The sequence below is a fragment of the Homalodisca vitripennis genome, chromosome 3 (assembly GCF_021130785.1).
Source record: "Homalodisca vitripennis isolate AUS2020 chromosome 3, UT_GWSS_2.1, whole genome shotgun sequence".
NCBI lineage: Eukaryota > Metazoa > Arthropoda > Insecta > Hemiptera > Cicadellidae > Homalodisca > Homalodisca vitripennis.
The window spans coordinates 206,783,072-206,808,492 of record NC_060209.1 but is presented as its reverse complement, the minus strand read 5'-3'; the positions used below and the strand labels follow the sequence as shown (position 1 = coordinate 206,808,492).

Below are 25,421 nucleotides of genomic sequence, written 5' to 3'. Positions count from 1 at the left end.
TAGCATAGAATCCCACATTACATATTTAGCATTGTAATCGCCTCCAGCCAGGAACCAAAAGGTGAAAAACTTAAACTGTTGTCTGAAATGTTAAATCTAGGAGAACAATAGAATGAAGAATTACTCAATGAACCCATCAAATCTTCCACCACAATACTGATGGTTTGAATATAATTTTGCTGAAATGTTGGAAGCTTTTAATGTCTTTTAGTCTTCTTAATAAGACCAGCATTCCCATCGTGAGTGGTATTATCCGGATGGTTACTGATATAAACACCATAATTATGAATTCTATAATAATTCGTGTTTGTAAATGGGTTTCAGATACTGTACGAATATCATATCAATTTTATTCATGGAAATAACAATTTTAATATATTGACTATGATTACCAAGCCATTAGCATTCTAGAGAACAATCATGTACAAATTATTCATTTTAATTTTGCGATAACGGGTGTCAATATGTTAATTTAAGGTACCTGTTTGTTGAACTTAATGTTGGAATTTACACATTTCAATTTGATTTAAAACCCCGTTGAGTATATTAATTAAATTTAAATTTTCTTCCAACTTAGATTGACCTGATGTTATCCCAGCATACGAAGTGAATAATACAGGTGCTGCAGTACACTCATGAACCTGTGATACAGATGGATGTAAGCCTTGGGCAAATGTATCATCCTTACCATTTATTTTCTGGTGCTAGTCCTTACCATGGAATAGGTGCTTTCACTCCGTTTTAGAGGCAGGAAAGATTTGTTTGTATACACTTATACAGAGCATCCTTTGTAATTTGCTGGATACTCATCACCACATAGTACGAATTTTAGGGGAAGTATTTGTAGATTTGTTACAACTACTAGTAACCTATCGTGATCAGAATCACATTCTACACAACGCTTTGGTTGCCTGTAAAGACTGGCATGTCCATACAACTGGCATATTTTACATCAACGAAAAATATAGATAGAGGATGCATAAATCTTTGCAATTCTTATATTCGATATTTCGTAAAGGATGTAATGTATTATTTTTAACTAATATAAGAAAAACCTTAATTGTCTTACTCTCTCAAGAAAGGTTGCTATTACGTAGTACGTGATATTGAACACTGACATAAAGGTATTGCTAGCCATGGCTACAAAGAGAAATCTCCAATCAGGTGAGTTTGGATCAGTCGGTGGTTGCATAATGGATTTGGAATTGGAATGGATAGGGAATTACTGAATTGCACTGCAATCCCAATTCGCAATGGTAATGGTAGTTTTATTGGATTTGGAGCTCGAAATTTTTGTTATTGAAGAGATTGTTTGGCCTGAGAAGTTTTCCCACGGCTCTAAAACTTAATGAAACAATAACACTTGATTTGTGGAATAGGCTATTGCGTATTTAGAGTACTGTTATATGTCTGAAGTGTATTCTGTCAATATAATTTCAAATGAATTACCTGTGACATCTGCTGGGTTTCATTATATCAAGGTAGGTGGGCTCTATCAACATTCTAATTTTTTTAGATCACTTGTTACTAATGTATTACATGAGAGTAATATGTATTTATTTCAAAAGAATATGTGGTACTTTGGGATTATACCGACCACACCAGTATGAAGAACACAAAAATAGAAATTTATAGAAACAAACATGATAGAACGAAAAAACAACTCTTCAATTACAAAATTACAAACTTACAAGCATTTCCAGGTATTGTGATCGGTATTGTTGTCGCTGTTATCTTATCTTTCTCGAGAATCCTGATTACGGCAGGCCGCGCGGCATCACGTGATTTGCACGGTACATCATTGCCTTTCCATTACAATTCAATTTATATTTCTGATTAGCCCCTCTAGAATTTGATATTTTACTGATAGGTACTATCTCGAGGGATGTTTTTCTTTCGTCGACATCAGCGCGGGGCAGCACCTTCGGTGCTGCCGAAGCCCGCGCTGATGGCCGGAGGCACTCGCATTTTGGGTGGCGGAATGTGATCAAGAATAAAAACACGTTTTGAGTGTTTTTTTAATAAAAAGTTTAGTTTGGTAAATGTTTGTTTTTGTTGAATTTTTGTGTTTGGAGAAATGTAGAGGTAAAACACGGAAGTACAACAAAGCGATGCACCAGCTGAACGGGCGGCGAGACTCTGCAATCACGTTATCTACTAGACGCTCGACTTTGACCTCTGTCTGAGGATGGGGAGGTGTTTGCGATAAGACAATTCCTGTTTTATATTGACGAAATATTGTTCTACGCTAATCTAGTAATCAGTAGAAACGAAATGTGAAATAACGATTCATGTCTGGGTGTGGTCGGTATAATCCCAAAGTACCGAATATGTTTATGTTAGGCTACTGTTTAAGTCCAGTTAGTGTTGACAATGAATGAACAAGATTCTCTAATCATAACCCAATTTAAGTAGACCCCTAAAGATTTGGCCCCAGCCCATTTCAGTTAAAAATTAACTAGCAGTTATCCACTAGTGTCCTTGATTGTTCAACATAATATAAAAATGTCAAACTATCCTAGACTATGATATGACAATAATAGTATATTGAACCAGCATATGACACCATACCTTAACTTCTAAAGATTCTAAACTTAATGATTTTTATAAGTTTCTTAACCCTCCGACTGCCCTTAGTATTTTACTTTTAAAACACTGAGCTGTTTTCCCAGTTTAGCAAGCTATCTTTCTAAAATCTAAAATATAGGGCTACAGTATAATGAGAGAGTAGGGTACGATAAGCGGACCCAGTTTTTTATATTGAAATAACGATGGCAAACGGTATTACCTAATGATAACCACCGATATAATCAATCGATACTGATTAACTATTTTGAACAATTAACTTAAATAATTATACCAACACAGCTGTAAACACTTGATCAAATAATATACGTAAGGTAATATTTCAATTTTATATAAGTAACATTCGATTATTAAAAATGGGAGTCAATTTTAGAGAACTACACAACATTGCTTTGAAAGATGATAATACATGTTAGCTATATGTGGTTTCAACATGTTGGACTCGTACCGAAAAATCCATTATGTGAAATTTGTGGGAAAGAAACAACTGGTCTTCAGTTATCCTAATTTTGGTTATAATAATTTGTTTCAACACTGTAAATATTAAATTCATATTTTAATTTAAAACATATGATTGTTATTGAGGACTATAGATACTTTTATATTGATTGATAGTCTAGGATTTGAGATGCGAATATTAGGTATCGATGATTACATTCTTCAATATAAAAAAACCCGGTCCCCTTATCATACCCTACCCTAATAAAGAGGCCACCATCACAATAGAATCATATTTATGATTATCTAAACTATGTGACAGGATATTTTGGATGGGTAAGGTTAGGAGGTAGGGGCCGGTACCTGTCAAGAATTATGAGGAAGAATTTAGAGCATTAATTTGAGCTATGTCCTCTTGGAAGAGGGAGGAGCCAGCTCTGGGTGGCATACCCTCATGTCTAGGCTAGCGAGAACCTATTGAGGTTCTCCAACAGTCTAGACTAGCCCTATCGAAATACCCTTGTACTCCAGAATCTCAACATTGGCAGTTAGTAATGTGCCAATCCTGGACATCCGTAAGGTTGCCCAGATTTAAGTGTTTTTTTCCTTTCTTTTTTTTGTTTCTTTGTTTTTTTTTGCTGTGGGTAAAAGGATTTACTTAAATTAGTGAGTAAGGAAATGTACAACATAAATGAGTATCATCGATAATCAGTACATGAAAATTCGAATAACTTAACCCTCCGAGTGGTGAAAGACGCTGCAGCGTTTATTTATGTTAGCCTTTTTTGTTAAGTGGTTTATAAAAACATTCCGCGATGTATCCGCGCTGAAGTGGTATGGATAGAAAGAACAGATTCCAAAATTTAATTTCATATAGTATTTTATTGTACTGGCTATACGTTTCGTTTACTGTATGTCGATTTTAAACGCCCTTGGCGAGTTGTGTTAATAGAACAGTCGCGGCTGGACACAAAGAAAGACTATGTGTTGTCCTCCTTCATAGCCTAATGGATATAGTCTCGGCTCTCTAACTGAGAGATCACGGGTTAAAATCATGGGGAGGGCCCATCAGGAATAAATATGAAATAGCCAGTGTTCAATGAAGCCGTCATAGCTTAAAGCTGAGGCTTAAAAAAGAGGAAAAAGACTATGTGCTGTATGTGGACCCACAAAAAAGAGGTAATAGCCACTTTTGGTGTCCAGGCTGCAATTGTGGAGTTCACAGAGAGTGCTTTCCGTACTTGGAACATTATTGGAGACCTCTAAGGTCTGGAAGAAAGAGGAGGAAAGAAGATGGCTTAGATACAGACTAAAATGTCATAAAAACTTGTGTACATAGTTGTTTTTATGTAATTAGTGTTAGTGTAGCCTATTTTTTTTAGTTCATTCAAACTGTGTGTTTTTCAAATTAAAATTAAATTTAGAACAAAACTGCTATCAAGAATAGTTTATTTTAGCTATTTTTTAATTTCATAATTGAAGCCAAACATAAAAATTAAAATTTTCAAAAATATATTTTGGTTTTTCAACTCATCTACTTTTCAACTAAACCAAGGTAAGTAAATTATTTTAACATTGTTACATTGTGTGTTTTGTGCAGTTTAATTTGATATATAATATGTCATATTTATATAATTTTTAGAGCTAAAAATATGTATATATTGATACAATACAAAATGTGAGAAAAAGTCCCGCCACTTGGAGAAAAAGTAGTTGCCACTGGGAGGGTTAAATGATTAAAATTATATATCTTTTTTTGGTAAATTTGTTCTATACATTTTGGTTATCAGTTTAAAATTTATCAGTACATTCAATTTTTAGCTTGTAAAATTATAACATAACAAAAAGCTAAATATATATATATATAAATGCGAATGTTTGTTTGTATGTTCCGTTATAACTCTGGAACCAATGCACGAAACATCGTGAAATTTTGTACAGTGATTCTACACGTTCTTGGAAGTAACACAGGCATACATACTAGAGTAAATTTGGTCCAATTTAAATAGTTTATTTCATTAATTTTTTAATTATAAATCGTTGTTGATGTTAGAGTGTTTTATATTGGATCCGACAGACTGCGCTACAACACATAATACAAAGCGAACTGATACTTAACAGCTGTTAATACTTTCAGCTGAAGTTCATCAAAGAGGCAGAAACATTTGTTTACATTTAAAATTTAGAAAATTTTATTGTAAAGTGCTTGATCAGTAGTGTAATGCAGGTTGCATAGAAGACGTCATTGCCTAATTTTAAATTCAGATTGCACCAATGATCAATAATCTATATATATAAAAATGAATGTTTGTATGTTTGTCCTTTATGGAATCGTGAACTATTGGACCGATCATGATGAAAATTTGTACGTATATGTATTTTTCCACGGAGAAGGTTTATAAGCTATGCCCATCCCTTTCCCGATTCAGGATTCCGCCCCACTGGTTACAGAAATACCCATAAGAAATGCATTGCAGCAAACATATGTTAACGTCTTTTCAAATTTTTAATCAGCTGTTCTTTGTAAACATATATTACACTTATAGTTTTAAAGCATAGAGTAAGCTTAAGAGAAACGACAAATTTTGTTTAAACTGTTTTTGCAATCACTGTTAAACATAGACTTTACTATCCAGATAATACAATTCAAATTTGACGTAAAAATTCACCTTTAACTGCAATATTTATTTAATATAAACCATGCTCATGCTTGATCAGAAGAGTAATGCAGATATCATAATTACTATCTTACGTTGGCTACAAATATAAAGAATGTTATAAAATCAACCTTAGTTGTTTTTTTTGACAGAAGTATGGTTCTCAAAACTCCGTGTGTACATATTCTCTCGATCGAGACAACAAAGCAAGCTCAATCGTGGCATCGGAGATATAACTAATTTAATCTAAAATTTATTATAGTAAAAAAAAAAATTTACTAAGTAATATAAGGACTTCGGTTCTTAAGATTTGCGTGCGAAGCCGTGGGTAACAGCTAGATAGAGGCAGGAATATGGTACATACCTTCATAATACGCCCAAGAGGCTCACGATGGAACGACTATCAATTATCTCAGCAATGTTTAGAATGTGATAGAAAAAGAATAAGTGAATATAGTGTACTGTTTTCAACGGGAAATTGCGAGCGAAGCCGCGGGCAACTTTTGCAAAAAATTATTGAAATGCGCAGCAAAGCGCGCCGGGCCCGCTAGTAATATATAAAAATGAATGTTTGTGTGTTTGTCCTTTATAGACTCAGAAACTATTGGACCGATCACTATGAAAATTTGTATTTATTTGTATTTTTCTATGTAGAAGGTTTATATGCAATGCCCATTGATGTAACTCACCACCAGGCTGTACTGCAAGATATAAAAGTTATCAAAGCGCCTGCACATTATAAACTGCAATTACGACACAGTTACGTATATTAAATAGCCAAACACTATTTGAAGGCAAAGAAATATACGGGCAAAGCTTAAGAGACGCGTGCAAAGCCGTGGGAAACAGCTAGTTATGTTATAAAGGTGTGACTGTATTTGATCTATAATTTTGTTCTAGGTGAATTATTCACATCATGGAGGATTATAAATTCTTATTCAAAGTCGTATTGGTTGGAAATGCTGGTGTAGGAAAGACATGTTTGGTTCGCAGGTTTACACAAGTAAGTATCCCATAACGGTAATTTAATTTTAAATTTGAATAAATATTAAAATTAAAAATTATTAAGTTATCTGGTAGTTTAATAAGCAAGTTTCCTTCTGTTATTTGGTTAGTGTAATGTGAAGTATATTTTAGCTTGTAAATTATAATCTAATTCATTTTTTAAGCTTTTAAAATATGAATTGGTGACTGCAATGATATTACATAGGATAGGCTACTTAATAGAGTAAGATTTATTTTCATGTGTAGACAACAAGCAAACCATCAGCCTTCATCATGCACGGGTGTATCTCAGATTTATACATATTTCTTAACAGCAAATTCTTTTGAAAAGTGATTTTACTTTATTATTATACTAGGTGTTTATACATGTATATCACGGTTCAACACTTTGTAGTTTTTTACATATAACTTAAAATTATATCTCATACATCAAATCAAAGAGCAACTCAAAACAGATTTGTTTGTTGTCACCAGTGTGCATGTGGTTGCAATGTTTCCTCCACCATCTGTTTTTGTGTTGTGCAATTTGTGAAGATACTATCTGCCTTTGCAAAGGGAAGAGTACAGGACGACCAACGGATATGAAGGAGAGTGTTAAACGAGTAAGAGAGACTTTCAAGTGTATCCCACAGAAATTAGTTTGGAAGGCTAGTCGTGAGTTAGCAATTCCAGTGACGACCGTTTGGATAGTTTTATGGAAGCGCTTACAACTACACCCTATCGTTTGCAGTTAATATAGGCTCTAAAGCCTGCAGACTATGGTTACGTGCCTATTTTGAAAATTAAATGTTGTTGCATGACAATGAAGATTTTCTGGATAATGTTATTTTTAGTCATGAATCAACATTTCACCTCATTTCATGTGAACACTTCGTACAATTGAGTACAATGACAGTGAGACGCCCCTAAGTTAAATATTTTGGTGCAATATCTAGGGGAAAGTTTATGGACCTTTCTTTTTTGGAGAAGGAACTGTAACTGGTATTTCTTACCTTGATGCCTTAAAACTATAGCTATTTCCTCAATTGGAAGAAGATGTTACGCCACCTCACTGGCATAACTCAGTACATGATTGGTTTAACATCACTGTGCCTGACTGCTGGATTGGCTGCAAGAGAATGAAAGAGCTTGTGTCACATGGCCTCCAAGTAGACCTGATCTGGCACCATGTGTTTCTACTTTTGGAGATTCATAAAGGATTGTATGTACCTCCGCTACCAGCTGACCTACCCGACTTAAGGAACAGGATTGAAACAGCTATTGCAACAATCACTCCGCCCATAAAGGATTGTATGTGCCTCCGCTACCAGCTGACCTACCCGACTTAAGGAACAAGATTGAAACAGCTATTGCAACAATCACTCCGCCCATAAAGGATTGTATGTGCCTCCGCTACCAGCTGACCTACCCGACTTAAGGAACAGGATTGAAACAGCTATTGCAACAATCACTCCGCCCATAAAGGATTGTATGTGCCTCCGCTACCAGCTGACCTACCCGACTTAAGGAACAAGATTGAAACAGCTATTGCAACAATCACTCTGCCCATAAAGGATTGTATGTGCCTCCGCTACCAGCTGACCTACCCGACTTAAGGAACAAGATTGAAACAGCTATTGCAACAATCACTCTGCCCATAAAGGATTGTATGTGCCTCCGCTACCAGCTGACCTACCCGACTTAAGGAACAGGATTGAAACAGCTATTGCAACAATCACTCTGCCCATAAAGGATTGTATGTGCCTCCGCTACCAGCTGACCTACCCGACTTAAGGAACAGGATTGAACAGCTATTGCAACAATCCTGCTCATATTGATCACAGTTCGGGAAGACTTGATGTGGTCCATGTGAGGAATGGAGCTCACATTGAACACTTGTAAGCTTGTAGGTGTAACTATTTGAGTTGCTCTTTAATTTCATGTATTAATTATAATTTTAAGTTTTCTGAGGAAGTTTTTTGAGAGTCTGCATCCTTCAGGTGGATCCGCTCTGTAGAATGTGTGATGAGCAGGAGGAAACTGCTGAACACCTGCTCTTTGATTGTCCTACAATAGCAAGGGAGCGGTATGCTATCTTTGGTAGTTTGGACAAGGGTAGTGAATTTCCCCAGGAGGACCTGATAGGTTGTTTTCGGCGGTTTGTGGAACTGCTGACATCATAGACTGGTAAGTCTCATGGAATGCTTCCGGGATGCACAAAAGACCCTTGAGGCTTAAGTGCATGGCAATAGGCCACCCCATGGAAGAAGAAGAGGGGACCAAACAGTAGTAAAAGATGTGGGCGAACCAGAGCTTTGTACAACAGTACCAGAGTACAATTGGCATGAAGATGTCTATTTAGGCAACATTTAATATAGTACAAGTTGAAATGTCCCAAGTAATCATACAGCTGCAATAAATCAGTGTACAATTTACATTTATTATGTAATAATACCAATATTGATATTTGAATATTTCCATAGCAATGAGCATTTGTTTGTTTAATTGTTTCCAGTATTGCTGCAAAATGCATACAAATTTGACAATCAATTGTTTACATTAGTTTATTATATTTTTGCATTTAAAACACACAATAATCTTGGACAAAGTCTCGTAAATACAAGACCAAAAATGGCACACAGAATTCCAAAAACTGTGTTTACAGTATAAAATGTAGTTGTAATAGGGAATACATAGGCAAGACAAAAAAAAGCATTAAACATAAAGATAAAATAACACAAAAAGAACATGAGAAAGGGTCCAACAGAAAAGTAAAAAATTGCACATCATTGTTGGTCCTAAGACCATCATATGAATTGGGTTGAAGCTAACATAATATATCAAGAAACTCATTTCTTTAAAAGGAAATTAATTACAGCTTCATACATTAAATTGGCAGACCATCCAATCAGTCAACCATCAATCAAACTCAGACAACTTTGGTTGCCAATTTTGAAAAATGAACTAAAAAGAAAACCAAAAGTATCAAACAGATTAGATATTTGTAATAAACCAATGCGGAGTCACAGTATGGTTTTAAGAAGTTCATGTAGCATCGACCAATAATAAAAAAGGCCCACTCCCATTCCCTCCTTTTTTACTGCCATCTTGTTTCTGCTGTAACGATCGCCATTTGCTATTGGCCTCTGGTCAGTCGTAGGTGGTTGGTCAGCGAATGCAGACATATTTTTACCTGTATTCTATAGTTTATTTTGGTACTTTGGGATTATACCGACCACACCCAGACATGAATCGTTATTTGACATTTTGCTTCTACTGATTACTAGATTAGCGTAGAACAATATTTCGTCAATATAAAACAGTAATTTTCTAATCGCAAACCCCTCCCCATCCTAAGACAGAGGTCAAAGTCGAGCGGTCTAGTAGATAACGTGATTGCAGAGTCTCGCCGCCCGTTCAGCTGGTTCGTCGCTTTGTTGTACTTCCGTGTTTTACCTCTACATTTCTCCAAACACAAAAATTCAACAAAAACAAAAATTAATAAACTCTTTATTGAAAAAACACTCAAAACTTGTTTTTAATTCTTGATCACACTCCGCCACCCAAAATGCGAGTGCCTCCGGCCATCAGCACGGGCTTCGGCAGCACCTCCGGTGCTGCCTCGCGCTGATGTCGACGAAAAAAAAAACATCCCTCGAGATAGTACCTATCAGTAAAATATCAAATTCTAGAGAGGCTGATCAGAAATATAAATTGAATTGTAATGGAAAGGCAATTATGTAGGCTACCGTGCAAAATCATGTGATGCCGCGCGGCCTGCCGTAATCGGGATTCTCGAGAAAGATAAGATAACAGCGACAACGATACCGATCACAATACCTGGAAACACTTGTAAGTTTGTAATTTTATAATTAAACAGTTGTTTTTTTCGTTCTATCGTGTTTGTTTCTATAAATTTATATTTTTGTGTTCTTCATACTGGTGTGGTCGGTATAATCCCAAAGTACCTTTATTTTTTATAATTAGTGTTGTTTTTTTTTTAAAGTATAAAATACATAAATGTTGAGTAAGTGAAGTTGACAAACAACATAGTAGTTGTAATTCCTGACCTATGTGTGTCACAACGCTATGGTATGATTTGTTTATTATTACCTAGTTTGTAATTATGTGTTAGGTTAGTTATTTGCCTGGAGGAGAAATCAGATTGCAGATCTCGTAACGTAGTGTTACTGATTTTTTGTTTCACTGAACGATTGCAAATGTCCGGAAAAATCCTGTTTCCTTAACAATCTTTCCATCGTCAAAAAGAAACTTCAAACAAAGGACTTGGCTATGATTGCCAGATTAGTACCAGATAGTACCAGAGATAAAAGTTTGCAAATGCAAATTTTGACAATTCCTAAAAGCTGGACCTTGAAATAAATTAAGAGTAATTTTATCACAAGAAAGGCTAATAATCTTCTCAAAGAAAATGGTGTAGTGGCTTCTCTGGATCCGAAACCTGGGAAAACACTTGATTGACAAACACGTGGTAATTGTGGAAGCTGTTCCGAGGAGTTGAACTCAGAAAAAGCAGATACAGTCCACAAATTTTATGAGTGTGATGGAGTGGGCTGTCAGATGCCAGGTTAACCTAAATCACAACTACATTTTGTAATTTATTAAAATTTATAACTAAAAAAGTACAAGGAATAGAATTTAGAACAATTATATTTGAGTTCAGGATATCAGAAAGTATAAATACACAAAGTTTCAACCAAATCTGAAATGTTCAGGTTGAGTGCTTTGTTGGTTTGACATGGGTTTGACTATTTTTACATAATCACTTTTGTGCACTCAGATGGTCACAAAATAAATATTTCTGCCAAGAACCAAAATTCTGTTTTTGAACCATCACATTTTTTTCCATATTATGCATGGAGCAGAAAGTAAAAGCGACAGACAAATTTTTATGCAAAACTTTCAAATTACTCTCAAAATTTCCCATTTTACAGAGGATATTTTTTGTTGATAAATCATGTTATTTTTATATTATTTATTTTGAAGCTGAGAAATGTTTATTTGAAGTGTTATTACTTTGTTTCAGGGATTGTTTCCTCCTGGCCAGGGTGCGACCATCGGTGTAGATTTCATGATAAAAACCGTTGAAATAGATAACGAAAAGATAAAGGTATGATATTATTAATGTAAGAAATTTTTATATTTAGTGAATGTCTGTGTTTCATTGCAGTTAATTTCTATTTCAGAAACGTCCATAATATTAATGGATTATAAATTTTTGTGTTCTGATGTTCCTTACTATTGCGACGTTAACACATGTTTCTTAAACACTGTGACATCTTCAGGTATCCACGTCGTAATTACAAAATTTATCAATAAAACAGAGATTCAATTCAACAACTCAGGATAAAATCCTCATCTCCTCGATAAAGGGTTGAAACATTACATCCCACCAAAACAAACACATAATTAATGAAACAATAAATACAGAATCGGCTCTACAAAAATACTGATATTCTGAACAGATCGCACTTAGAACTTTAATCAGTACAACAAAAATCAACAAAAACTTCACCATAAATATTGATAACATTTACAACACGAGGCGTTGAAGCAATATTGTGTAAAAACTAAATTTAAAGGCAGACATTTATTACAAAAGCTGGCAAAGGTAATATATTAGTTATCATGAACCAATAAGATTATAACTTGTTATGACATGTTAATGGGGATCAAAAGGCCTAAGATGTTAGCCTAAGAACTAAGTGTGGATTGTCCTTGGTGATTTTGAATTCTTCTTTGAAATTATTCTCTGTCTTTAAGCTTATTCCAATATTCTTAGGGGCATATGTAGATAACATCTTTATTATGAAGAATAGTTCATGGATAATATTTAGGTTAACATTAACCTTGTAGCCATAATTCCCAAGACAAGTGTGAATTCCAGCCTGAACCACCTCAGTACTTAATTAACCCTTTAAGGAGTATGGACGTCATATGACGTCTTCTTTTGATAGGCTAAAATGAGTAATGGATGAAATCCAAAAAATTACCAAAAGGAGTAAAAAATTAAAATCTCTTAAAAAATGTGTATTTCCATTTGAAAGCTTAATAAAAAAGGACTACGTGTTCTACAAGTCAATATTTCAGTACTTTTATGTCTTATTTCCTCACTATGGCAGACTCAATCAATATTGTCTGCCGTTTGGACAACAGTAACAAACTAGATGGTTGCTTAACAAATATGAACTGATGTTCCAATGCTTTGATGTCAGCAATCTCAAGAGCATGTTCTTCTACAAGCTGAGCCATCTGGTGCTGGTATTTGGAAGTGAACTGACGTTCCAATGCAACCAGTTCCGGTGGCCACTGGGACTTGTCGTCTCCCTCATCACCGGAAGCTACCATAGCCTTGATTTGTGACTCCAAGACACGAAGAATGTCCTTTTGAATTTTGTCAGTCAGCTGTTGAAGTTCCTGATCCTGGCATGCCTGCCAATGGTCTTTCTCCAAGTGTAGTTCCATAATGGATTTTTGCATGTTTTCAACTTGTTTTCTGAACTTATCCTCCATGGCTCTCACAAGATAAATATGGCCACATTATGCAGTATACAAGGAATGGCTAGTATAATGTGGCGGCATATTCTGACAGCAAAGCGATGCGCGCGCAACGCGACCTTGAGTCAGTGACTTCTACCAGGTGGCTGCTGCGATCTGATGGTAAAATTAGGTTACAAGTGAATGCGAGCACAAACATGGAAGTTAAGTATGTTGCTGATATATGGAACCACTTTCCAGACAAATATACTAAAAGGCAATCAGTAATAGCAATGCATCTACGATGATAAAAAAATATAGAGGCTAAAAGTCATATGACGTCCTTACTCATTATGTAGAGTTTACACGACTCCTTAAAGGGTTAATAATAATATCTATATTACCTTTATTATAGTTGTCACGTTAAGCACGTTACTCTGTAGAAATGACTAATCCTGTGGCACAGCTGCAGATATGGGACACCGCAGGACAGGAGAGGTTCCGCTCAATCACACAGAGCTACTACAGGTCTGCACACGCGCTGATACTCGTGTACGACATCAGCTGTCAGCCCACATTCGACTGCTTGCCGGACTGGCTGCGCGAGATTGAGGAGTACGCTAGCAACAAGGTGCTGAGGATACTTGTCGGTATGTACCAGTTACGTAACAATACTGTTTGCTAATGTTTTTACCTATTTGACCAATTTCATATCTAAATAGTGCAAATATTGTTCAGTTATTTTAAATACATGGTGGTAGTATATTGTTTTTCAGACAAAGATGTAATAATTTATTTATATATATATATATTTTTTTTAAGTAGAAGCCGACTACCTCTTAAGCCTTATTCTGCCCATCTTCATGGCCCTGTGCGAGGATATTATCAAACAGAATAAGGGCAACCTGTAGAGAGGTTGTTGATGCAGGACTGTGATTGCAGGGAACAAGATTGACAGAGAGGACCGAGAGATTCCTAGTCACGTTGGGGAGGACTTTGCACAAAGACACAACATGTACTACCTGGAGACATCAGCCAAGGAAGCTGACAATGTGGAGAGACTGTTCATGCAGATAGCAGCAGAACTCATGGAGGTGAGTTAGCTAGAATGTTTTCTCATATTAAGGCAAATATATACTTCCAAAACCATTTTTTATAAGTTTATACAGCCTACTTACATATATGAGGGTACCCAAAAGAAATTGGAATAGCATTGTTGTGGGTGGATCATGTGCAGTATGCATTTTGCTGCTAGGTTGTATAGCGCAACACATAGCTAGTTCAATCCTGCCTGTATTGTCAATCTGGCTGGTTCCGTTCATCTGTAGTGATTGTAGAAGATTGCTGTTTTGTTTTATGATGGCAAGTTTACTTGATTTTAAAATGGCGACGTGTCGATTGATGACAAACCTCGTTCTGGACGTCCATCAACTGCCCGAATCAACAGTTAGGCAATGGAAGACGTCAAACATCAGAACAATGCTGATTTGCTTTTTTGATGCCAAGGGCGTAGGTCATTCAGAGTTTGTTCCCCAGGTCAGACAGTCATTCAAACCTTTTATTTGGAAGTTTTAAGAATATTGCACAGAAGTGTCCGTCAGATACAAAGACCCGATTTGTGGCAAACAGGAGATTGGTTTTTCCACCACAACGCACCTGCACACACAGCCATCTCTGTTAGTCAGTTTTTGGTTAAAAATGGCATAGTTCCGCTACACCATGCACCTTACCCGCCTGACCTGGCACCGTGCTACTTTTTCTTATTTCCACACATGAAAGGACACTGATTTGACAACATCAAAGAGGTCAAGAAAAAAATGAGGGAGTAACTGTCAGCCATTTCAAAAAATGAGAAAAAAAATGTTTTGAACATTGGAAACACTGGTGAGACAAATTTATTAGTTGTAATGGAGAGTATTTTGAAGGGGATAAGGTATTTTGTAAAAAAATTGAAAATGTATAGCTTTAAAAAAAATAATTTCTTTTTTATTTGGGTAAGCCCTTGTAATAACGGTTTTTCATAGACTATAATAAACTGGTTTTCAATTATTGTGTAGATCTCTAGTATCTAAAAATCAAAATATTATAATTACAAGTTAACCTAATTCCTACACTGAAGTTTTGAAATTTAAAAAATTTTTCGCTCTATACAGGAAATAAAAGTTTCATTTAATGGTACATTTATTATATATAATAATTAAAACTTGGTAGATTTATTTCTTCAAGGAAGGGTAAATCTTTGCCTGGCACCCAAGGAATTTTCTTCATCCTTATGGATTCCTCTGACCATACAGGTGAATCTATTCGTTGTAATGTACCCTGTCATAATGTCTTGTACCTTGTTTTACAGCAGGCTAGATGTAAAGAGCTGCCCAGGTATGACCAGACCAATCCTACCATCAATGGAAGAACTACAGCCATCGGAGACTCGTGTTGCTCCCGGCTTTCCTAAGCTCAATTTCTTTTTCATGTTCATGGTAATCTGGTTGTGGCCTATACTCATAATGTCTTGTACTTGTACCTCACTAGATAGGATTAACTTGAACTGTGTTCACTGATGTGTCTGGGTTTCTGTGCATGCGGTCAGTATGATAAAGAAAGTTAGAGGACTGTAAAAAATAAAATAGTTCAGTCTATTTATTGGGCTACTAGGAGGTTAGATGTATTGCCCCTACAACCTGTTCTGCTTTTTATACAATTATTCTTACATTGTATTAATTGGCCAACAAGAGGAAGAACTAAGAAGTAACTGGTGATGCATACAGAAAGTTTGAGATTATACCAATATCAAATGAAAAACAAAGGCGTATTCTAGGGCATGTAAATCATAGAGAACTAATATATTTTTAAGTGTTTACTCATAGCATTTTGGATGAAATCTAAACCCAAATAAAAAATCAATTTCTTCCCAAAAAATGCATTGCATTTTCAATTGACGGTTAAAATAGGGCTTCCTTTTAATCCTGCAGGCAAAATCACAATAAATGTCTTATTCAAACGTTGCTTACACAATTACATTTTTGAGATATATTGGCCTTACTTTGAGTCAACTCTAATCAACAGATATTCAAACAAAACATCTGTTGACTGAAGATGGTTCTCCACAGCAAAGTCGGAATATCTCAAGAATGTAATTGTGTAAAGCGACGTGTTGACGTGGTGTGAGTCGGATTGGAAATTATCTCAGTTATATCAAGAATGGCTTTGAGTGCTTTAGCCTTTTGTGAGTGCGAGCGCCGACATTGTTGCACAACAGTGTCACCAATAGTTGCCTGTGGCTGATAGTCTGCATATACACCAATACTCCCCGACCCAGTTGAGGCAGTAAAGGTTGAGCAACTGATCTTCTACGTGTCAAAACAGCTGATGACTCATTTGACGATAATGTTCGTTGGTCTTATTTTGTGCAAGCACACCTTCAAAGTGGTCATGCTCGCTTGTGCTGACAAATTTTGTTGCAAAGGTACCGTTGGAATTGTAATACAAATTTGTAAAATAGTTGATATGCTAAAAATGTTTTATAACAATAGAGGATTTTTTTTTATTGGACTTTAAACAATGACGGCTAAACAAAACATTTCTCGACCTGTGTTTATAGAACTTTTTTGTGTGATGAGTACTATCAGCCACAGAAGTTTATGACATCCTTTCCTGAACACCTTACGGAGAGTACCATTAACAGTCTAGTGTATGGACTGTCCCAATATGTTACAGGCAGATGTGAGTCAAACAGAAACACTTTTATTATTTTAATTTTGTCACCAAGTACGCGAATTTACCGAAAACTACTATTGGACCATCAGATATGAAACAAAAATTAATAGCAAATAATTTATGCGAGATTCATTATCAGAGTCGAGTTTTCAGATTGTGAATGTCTGCAAAGCGAATGACATAAAGTGAACCAGTGTCATAATGTACAGGCTCCTGTGATATAGTAGCTTATTGTTACCCGGTAGGCTAAGGCATTTGTACTTACTGTATATATAGGCACTCGTGGGCTTTTATTAGTGTTATGATCATTATATTAAGCTTAGTACATAAACTGTGGTTACTGTTAACATTATTATGTTACTACAATTTTATATTTTAATTATTTTTATAAGGATTTTCGTATATTTTCTTGTAGTAGAAATATATGAAGCACGTGTATCACAAAGTATTGTTTTTACTTTAAAAGCGCATTTAATTTTTCTTCTCTCAATTTCCACTTGTATCAATTATCTGGTGATGTGTTGTGATCCTAGATTTAAGTAAGTTTGTTTCTGATTTATTATTTTTCACGTACATTTTATGTATTAGAATGTTATGGCTAAAAGCCGATTATATGTGGCAAACATTATAGAAATATAAAGTAAATAATAAGTCTGATATGAACAAAGTAGTATATGTGTTTAATTAACATTTTGTATCAAATACGGACATTGTTAATTTTTATGCGTCAAGCATTATTTCATCTTAATGGTTTAGATAAAAGTCTTATCAGTAGATCTTTGGAAGGTTTATTTCTAATAATATAAATTTGTATTTATATTATTTTTTTGGTCATCTTATGTATCTCGTACTGCTCGAACCTCTATCAGGATTATTAGTTGTGAGTCTTAAACAAACTGTTTATACCTATAATTAAGTATTAAACTAGACATGTTGTTTTTAATTGTAGGGCAATCCAGAGAGCAGATTATGTTTTGATATAAACAAAAAACAAAATACAAGACAAAATTTTCATTTTAAAGTGACACTAAAATAATATTTTTCAATATATTACCATACAAATTTAGGCACTTATTATAGCGGTGAACTAGTTTTGGAATTCCAGTGTTATAAAATTCTGGTCCCTAAGACTTAAACCTGGTAGTCACACAAGACTGCAGTTCCACATCATTATCAAAGTGCTGAGTCACATCAAAGCCAGGTCTTCATTGTTGGGAGCTGGTGGTAGTCGATGAGTGCGAGGCGGATGTGGAAAGCATCCAGGACTTCTCGAGTCGGATTTGCCGTGTGTTCATTTTCTGTACCCATCTTGCACAAAATTTATGGTAACCTTACTTCTGCGTAACAGTTTTGTGTAACAAACTCCTTGAAATCGAAGGAAGCTAAGTGAGACTTCTGTTATTGTGAATCGGCGGTTATCTTTAATCTTGTCATCGACTTTAGAGACAATTTCATCGGTCACAATTCTTGGCCGTCCACTTCGTTCGTGAACATGAACATTAGTTCGGCAGCACTGACACACTCCACCTAATCACATTCACAGAGTGGTGATAAAAAACTCAATTAGTTTATTGTGCTTGGCCAACAAAAACCGTATTTAAACTGCTATTGTAAAACAACAAGGAGCGACAGTAAACTCTCACTAGCACGGCTGGTGAATATGAACATTAGTTCGGCAGCACTGACACACTCCACCTAATCACATTCACAGAGTGGTGATAAAAAACTCAATTGGTTTATTGTGCTTGGCCAACAAAAACCGTATTTAAACTGCTATTGTAAAACAACAAGGAGCGACAGTAAACTCTCACTAGCACGGCTGGTGAATATGAACATTAGTTCGGCAGCACTGACACACTCCACCTAATCACATTCACAGAGTGGTGATAAATCTCAATTGGTTTATTGTGCTTGGCCAACAAAAACCGTATTTAAACTGCTATTGTAAAACAACAAGGAGCGACAGTAAACTCTCACTAGCACGGCTGGTGAACATGAACATTAGTTCGGCAGCACTGACACACTCCACCTAATCACATTCACAGAGTGGTGATAAATCTCAATTGGTTTATTGTGCTTGGCCATCAAAAACCGTATTTAAACTGCTATTGTAAAACAACAAGGAGCGACAGTAAACTCTCACTAGCACGGCTGGTGAACATGAACATTAGTTCGGCAGCACTGACGCACTCCACCTAATCACATTCACAGAGTGGTGATAAATCTCAATTGGTTTATTGTGCTTGGCCATCAAAAACCGTATTTAAACTGCTATTGTAAAACAACAAGGAGCGACAGTAAACTCTCACTAGCACGGCTGGTGAATATGAACATTAGTTCGGCAGCACTGAGACACTCCACCTAATCACATTCACAGAGTGGTGATAAAAAACTCAATTGGTTTATTGTGCTTGGCCAACAAAAACCGTATTTAAACTGCTATTGTAAAACAACAAGGAGCGACAGTAAACTCTCACTAGCACGGCTGGTGAATATGAACATTAGTTCGGCAGCACTGACACACTCCACCTAATCACATTCACAGAGTGGTGATAAAAAACTCAATTGGTTTATTGTGCTTGGCCAACAAAAACCGTATTTAAACTGCTATTGTAAAACAACAAGGAGCGACGTTAAACTCTCACTAGCACGGCTGGTGAACATGAACATTAGTTCGGCAGCACTGACACACTCCACCTAATCACATTCACAGAGTGGTGATAAAAAACTCAATTGGTTTATTGTGCTTGGCCAACAAAAACCGTATTTAAACTGCTATTGTAAAACAACAAGGAGCGACGTTAAACTCTCACTAGCACGGCTGGTGAACATGAACATTAGTTCGGCAGCACTGACACACTCCACCTAATCACATTCACAGAGTGGTGATAAAAAACTCAATTGGTTTATTGTGCTTGGCCAACAAAAACCGTATTTAAACTGCTATTGTAAAACAACAAGGAGCGACAGTAAACTCTCACTAGCACGGCTGGTGAATATGAACATTAGTTCGGCAGCACTGACACACTCCACCTAATCACATTCACAGAGTGGTGATAAAAAACTCAATTGGTTTATTGTGCTTGGCCAACAAAAACCGTATTTAAACTGCTATTGTAAAACAACAAGGAGCAACAGTAACCTCTCACTAGCACGGCTGGTGAATATGAACATTAGTTCGGCAGCACTGACGCACTCCACCTAATCACATTCACAGAGTGGTGATAAATCTCAATTGGTTTATTGTGCTTGGCCATCAAAAACCGTATTTAAACTGCTATTGTAAAACAACAAGGAGCGACAGTAAACTCTCACTAGCACGGCTGGTGAATATGAACATTAGTTCGGCAGCACTGACGCACTCCACCTAATCACATTCACAGAGTGGTGATAAATCTCAATTGGTTTATTGTGCTTGGCCATCAAAAACCATATTTAAACTGCTATTGTAAAACAACAAGGAGCGACAGTAAACTCTCACTAGCATGGCTGGTGAATATGAACATTAGTTCGGCAGCACTGACACACTCCACCTAATCACATTCACAGAGTGGTGATAAATCTCAATTGGTTTATTGTGCTTGGCCATCAAAAACCGTATTTAAACTGCTATTGTAAAACAACAAGGAGCGACAGTAAACTCTCACTAGCACGGCTGGTGAATATGAACATTAGTTCGGCAGCACTGACACACTCCACCTAATCACATTCACAGAGTGGTGATAAATCTCAATTGGTTTATTGTGCTTGGCCAACAAAAACCGTATTTAAACTGCTATTGTAAAACAACAAGGAGCGACAGTAAACTCTCACTAGCACGGCTGGTGAATATGAACATTAGTTCGGCAGCACTGACACACTCCACCTAATCACATTCACAGAGTGGTGATAAATCTCAATTGGTTTATTGTGCTTGGCCATCAAAAACCGTATTTAAACTGCTATTGTAAAACAACAAGGAGCGACAGTAAACTCTCACTAGCACGGCTGGTGAATATGAACATTAGTTCGGCAGCACTGACACACTCCACCTAATCACATTCACAGAGTGGTGATAAATCTCAATTGGTTTATTGTGCTTGGCCATCAAAAACCGTATTTAAACTGCTATTGTAAAACAACAAGGAGCAACAGTAATCTCTCACTAGCACGGCTGGTGAACATGAACATTAGTTCGGCAGCACTGACACACTCCACCTAATCACATTCACAGAGTGGTGATAAATCTCAATTGGTTTATTGTGCTTGGCCATCAAAAACCGTATTTAAACTGCTATTGTAAAACAACAAGGAGCGACAGTAAACTCTCACTAGCACGGCTGGTGAATATGAACATTAGTTCGGCAGCACTGACACACTCCACCTAATCACATTCACAGAGTGGTGATAAATCTCAATTGGTTTATTGTGCTTGGCCAACAAAAACCGTATTTAAACTGCTATTGTAAAACAACAAGGAGCGACAGTAAACTCTCACTAGCACGGCTGGTGAACATGAACATTAGTTCGGCAGCACTGACACACTCCACCTAATCACATTCACAGAGTGGTGATAAATCTCAATTGGTTTATTGTGCTTGGCCAACAAAAACCGTATTTAAACTGCTATTGTAAAACAACAAGGAGCGACAGTAAACTCTCACTAGCACGGCTGGTGAATATGAACATTAGTTCGGCAGCACTGACACACTCCACCTAATCACATTCACAGAGTGGTGATAAAAAACTCAATTGGTTTATTGTGCTTGGCCAACAAAAACCGTATTTAAACTGCTATTGTAAAACAACAAGGAGCGACAGTAAACTCTCACTAGCACGGCTGGTGAACATGAACATTAGTTCGGCAGCACTGACGCACTCCACCTAATCACATTCACAGAGTGGTGATAAATCTCAATTGGTTTATTGTGCTTGGCCAACAAAAACCGTATTTAAACTGCTATTGTAAAACAACAAGGAGCGACAGTAAACTCTCACTAGCACGGCTGGTGAACATGAACATTAGTTCGGCAGCACTGACACACTCCATCTAATCACATTCACAGAGTGGTGATAAATCTCAATTGGTTTATTGTGCTTGGCCAACAAAAACCGTATTTAAACTGCTATTGTAAAACAACAAGGAGCGACAGTAAACTCTCACTAGCACGGCTGGTGAATATGAACATTAGTTCGGCAGCACTGACGCACTCCACCTAATCACATTCACAGAGTGGTGATAAATCTCAATTGGTTTATTGTGCTTGGCCAACAAAAACCGTATTTAAACTGCTATTGTAAAACAACAAGGAGCGACAGTAAACTCTCACTAGCACGGCTGGTGAATATGAACATTAGTTCGGCAGCACTGACGCACTCCACCTAATCACATTCACAGAGTGGTGATAAATCTCAATTGGTTTATTGTGCTTGGCCAACAAAAACCGTATTTAAACTGCTATTGTAAAACAACAAGGAGCGACAGTAAACTCTCACTAGCACGGCTGGTGAACATGAACATTAGTTCGGCAGCACTGACACACTCCACCTAATCACATTCACAGAGTGGTGATAAAAAACTCAATTGGTTTATTGTGCTTGGCCAACAAAAACCGTATTTAAACTGCTATTGTAAAACAACAAGGAGCGACAGTAAACTCTCACTAGCACGGCTGGTGAACATGAACATTAGTTCGGCAGCACTGACACACTCCACCTAATCACATTCACAGAGTGGTGATAAAAAACTCAATTGGTTTATTGTGCTTGGCCAACAAAAACCGTATTTAAACTGCTATTGTAAAACAACAAGGAGCGACAGTAAACTCTCACTAGCACGGCTGGTGAATATGAACATTAGTTCGGCAGCACTGACACACTCCACCTAATCACATTCACAGAGTGGTGATAAAAAACTCAATTGGTTTATTGTGCTTGGCCAACAAAAACCGTATTTAAACTGCTATTGTAAAACAACAAGGAGCGACAGTAAACTCTCACTAGCACGGTTGGATAGCCACTGAATGTAGAAACGCTCTGACATCAAAACAGTCGTGACATCAAAACAGTCGTGATAGTCCCGCCCCTGGCGGCTACAGAGTTAAATGTAATCTACTTTCTGATAGCCCTCATACTGTCGTGGTGGTGGTGGATTTAAAATGTAAACATAAATTTTATAAATGAACTAGAGATACTCTTCCTTACATAATCTTATTTTAGACAGCAAGAAATTGTACTCTTTCAAGTTTAATGTCGTGACTATTATATTATTTGTGAAATATTACTATTACGCATGTGCTGTTCTGTAATGGATCTCTAAATTATTTACTGTTATTTTATATTCTTTCTTTTACTATTGAACTTAAATGGTGTTTTATTTGTTTGTGTTAATCTATTTACTAAATAATAACTAAGACTACATAATACATATTTAATATGTAAACTAAAAATAACCATTCACACTTACTTATTTACATAAATTTATAAAGGTTTGTAATGTTTATTTGTTAAGTGATAGTGAGGGTCTGTTATGTACAAACAATTTATGTTTTGTGTATCATCTGACACAATTTTAGTTACTCCAATGTAAATTGTGTTCTTGCAGGATGTGTATAGTAAGATGGGTCTCATTTTAAATTTTCAATGTCAATATTTTTGTGGCATTAACCCTTTGAGCATTAACGTTTTATTGTGTATTCAATTACCCCATAAAAATGTATAAACAACAGCATCTTCTTTTTAAAAATCTCGGTAAATACTTTTATTTCTTTTATTGGTTTCCGTGATCCACATTTTAGTTTTAATATTTCATGATCAATTACATTTTTGGAGTAATTTTTATAATCTGTTTATTAGGTACCACCTGGATTTTGAATATTGTTGCTCCTTTCCTCTGGTTGACTGATATTTAAAAAAATAACTAAACACAAAGTTTATATTATCTGGCATTTCTTTGTTGTAAAAACGTCAGTATAAAAGATAATAGGTACAAAACACTTGTTACTATTTCATACCCCATGGTTACTCCCAACATAATATTTACTACCATAGCACTAGAGTTTAAAGTAAAGCATTTACCGTTGTGTTTTCTAATTCATTATAAAATTGTGTTTACAATTACATTACAAAATTTTGGATTTGTATGTGCGTGAAAATATCACATCTCAATTTAGCTGTAATAGGCATTTACTATGCTTTATAAAATACACATTACATAAATTGCATCCATAGCAAGGCCCTAAATATTATGTATTACTTGTAAGTATTAAATCATTTCTATGGTTGTGATGGTATTTAATTTTTATTTATAATTTGTAATAAATTTTATTTTAGTTTTGTCTTTTTATTACTTTAATCAAGAATAAATAACTAATTGGTTTTGGTTATAAACCATAGTTGGATCAAGGTAAATACTCAGTAGGACACAATATTTGTGTATAAAACTGAAAACTGTAATTTTAGAAATGGTTTTTGTAAGTTATGACTTATATAACTCTTAAAACTGTACAATTTAATTGTTTCTGTTGCTAAATATTTTGTGCTAAAGACGACATGTATTTTATTAATGACTGAACGATCCCAGTTACAAGTAAATTATCTAACTAGATCAGAAACTATTTAGATCATTGTTCCTTCAGCATTTAAATACTTAGTGCCTCCTCCACTATACAAAGCATTACAGCATTGTTAATATTCCTGATACCCGTGTACCTTCGGCTCTTTTATTGTTTAACATCACACAACATTTGTCCATACAATTATTATTTATTTACTTAAAGTAATGGTTGACTGATAGATTATTTATAGTTTGACTAAAATATAGACCATGTTAAGATTCGTCTGCACAATATATTCATGCGTGTCTCAAAATTTGTTTTCTAAAATTATGTAAAAAGGTTTTCAACACACTATTCATAAATGCAATATATATTTTTTTTCATATTTAGAAATCAATACCCAACATCTTATGTTTTTAATTTACAATAAGATTATTGCATATTTTCCTACACAATTATTTTTGCTGTTTATCTTTAGAAAAATTAAAATTAAAAAGAAACTTAAATAAGTTCTTATTGTAACAATAAGAAATTATTACTTTGTAAGTACATTTTTGTTTCATACACAGCAATTAAAAAAAAAATACATGGATGATAAAGACCAGTGTTTTTATGGTAATTGTAGTTTAGACCATAAAAATAAAATAAAAACAAAAATCCAAATATGAAAAATATAAACATGTGTCTACTAATAACGTCAGAAATTAATTTATATGTGTATACTGTAATGGTAGATACCTGGACAGCATTTCTGTAGTATACACAATAAATGGCACAGTGGTGATTCCACAACTTTCAACACATTGTTTACTTATTCTTTTATAATGCTGCAGTTCAAAACTAAGCTACAGAAAATGTTTAGCAGCTACCATCTTTTTAATTTAAAAATTACAGAAAAAAATACGTTTAGTAAGGATATAATTTTTTTTCTCTTTGGAGCTCCGTATCAAAGTTAATTGTGAATCCAGAAACAATCACTATTATTTTCAAATAATACAAAGTTTGTAAG

At 35.5% G+C, this 25,421-nt stretch overlaps 1 protein-coding gene across 1 annotated transcript; it reads left to right on the top strand.

Moving 5' to 3' along the window:
- The first annotated feature begins 1,189 nt into the window (after window positions 1-1,189).
- On the top strand, window positions 1,190-21,268 carry LOC124358062 (ras-related protein Rab-30-like). Its single transcript, XM_046810352.1, has 6 exons — window positions 1,190-1,481; window positions 6,582-6,684; window positions 11,713-11,796; window positions 13,630-13,813; window positions 14,106-14,257; window positions 15,514-21,268. The coding sequence occupies exons 2-6, from the start codon at window positions 6,598-6,600 to the stop codon at window positions 15,613-15,615; spliced, it is 609 nt and encodes a 202-aa protein (XP_046666308.1). The 5' UTR covers window positions 1,190-1,481; window positions 6,582-6,597; the 3' UTR covers window positions 15,616-21,268.
- Window positions 21,269-25,421: the final 4,153 nt, after the last annotated feature.

Coding starts and splice junctions, on each gene's coding strand:
- LOC124358062 (XM_046810352.1), top strand. CDS start 6,598: ATGGAGGATTATAAATTCTTATTCAAAGTCGTATTGGTTGGAAATGCT. Junction 11,797..13,629: donor TAGATAACGAAAAGATAAAG/GTATGATATTAT, acceptor CCTGTGGCACAG/CTGCAGATATGGGACACCGC. Junction 13,814..14,105: donor GGTGCTGAGGATACTTGTCG/GTATGTACCAGT, acceptor CTGTGATTGCAG/GGAACAAGATTGACAGAGAG.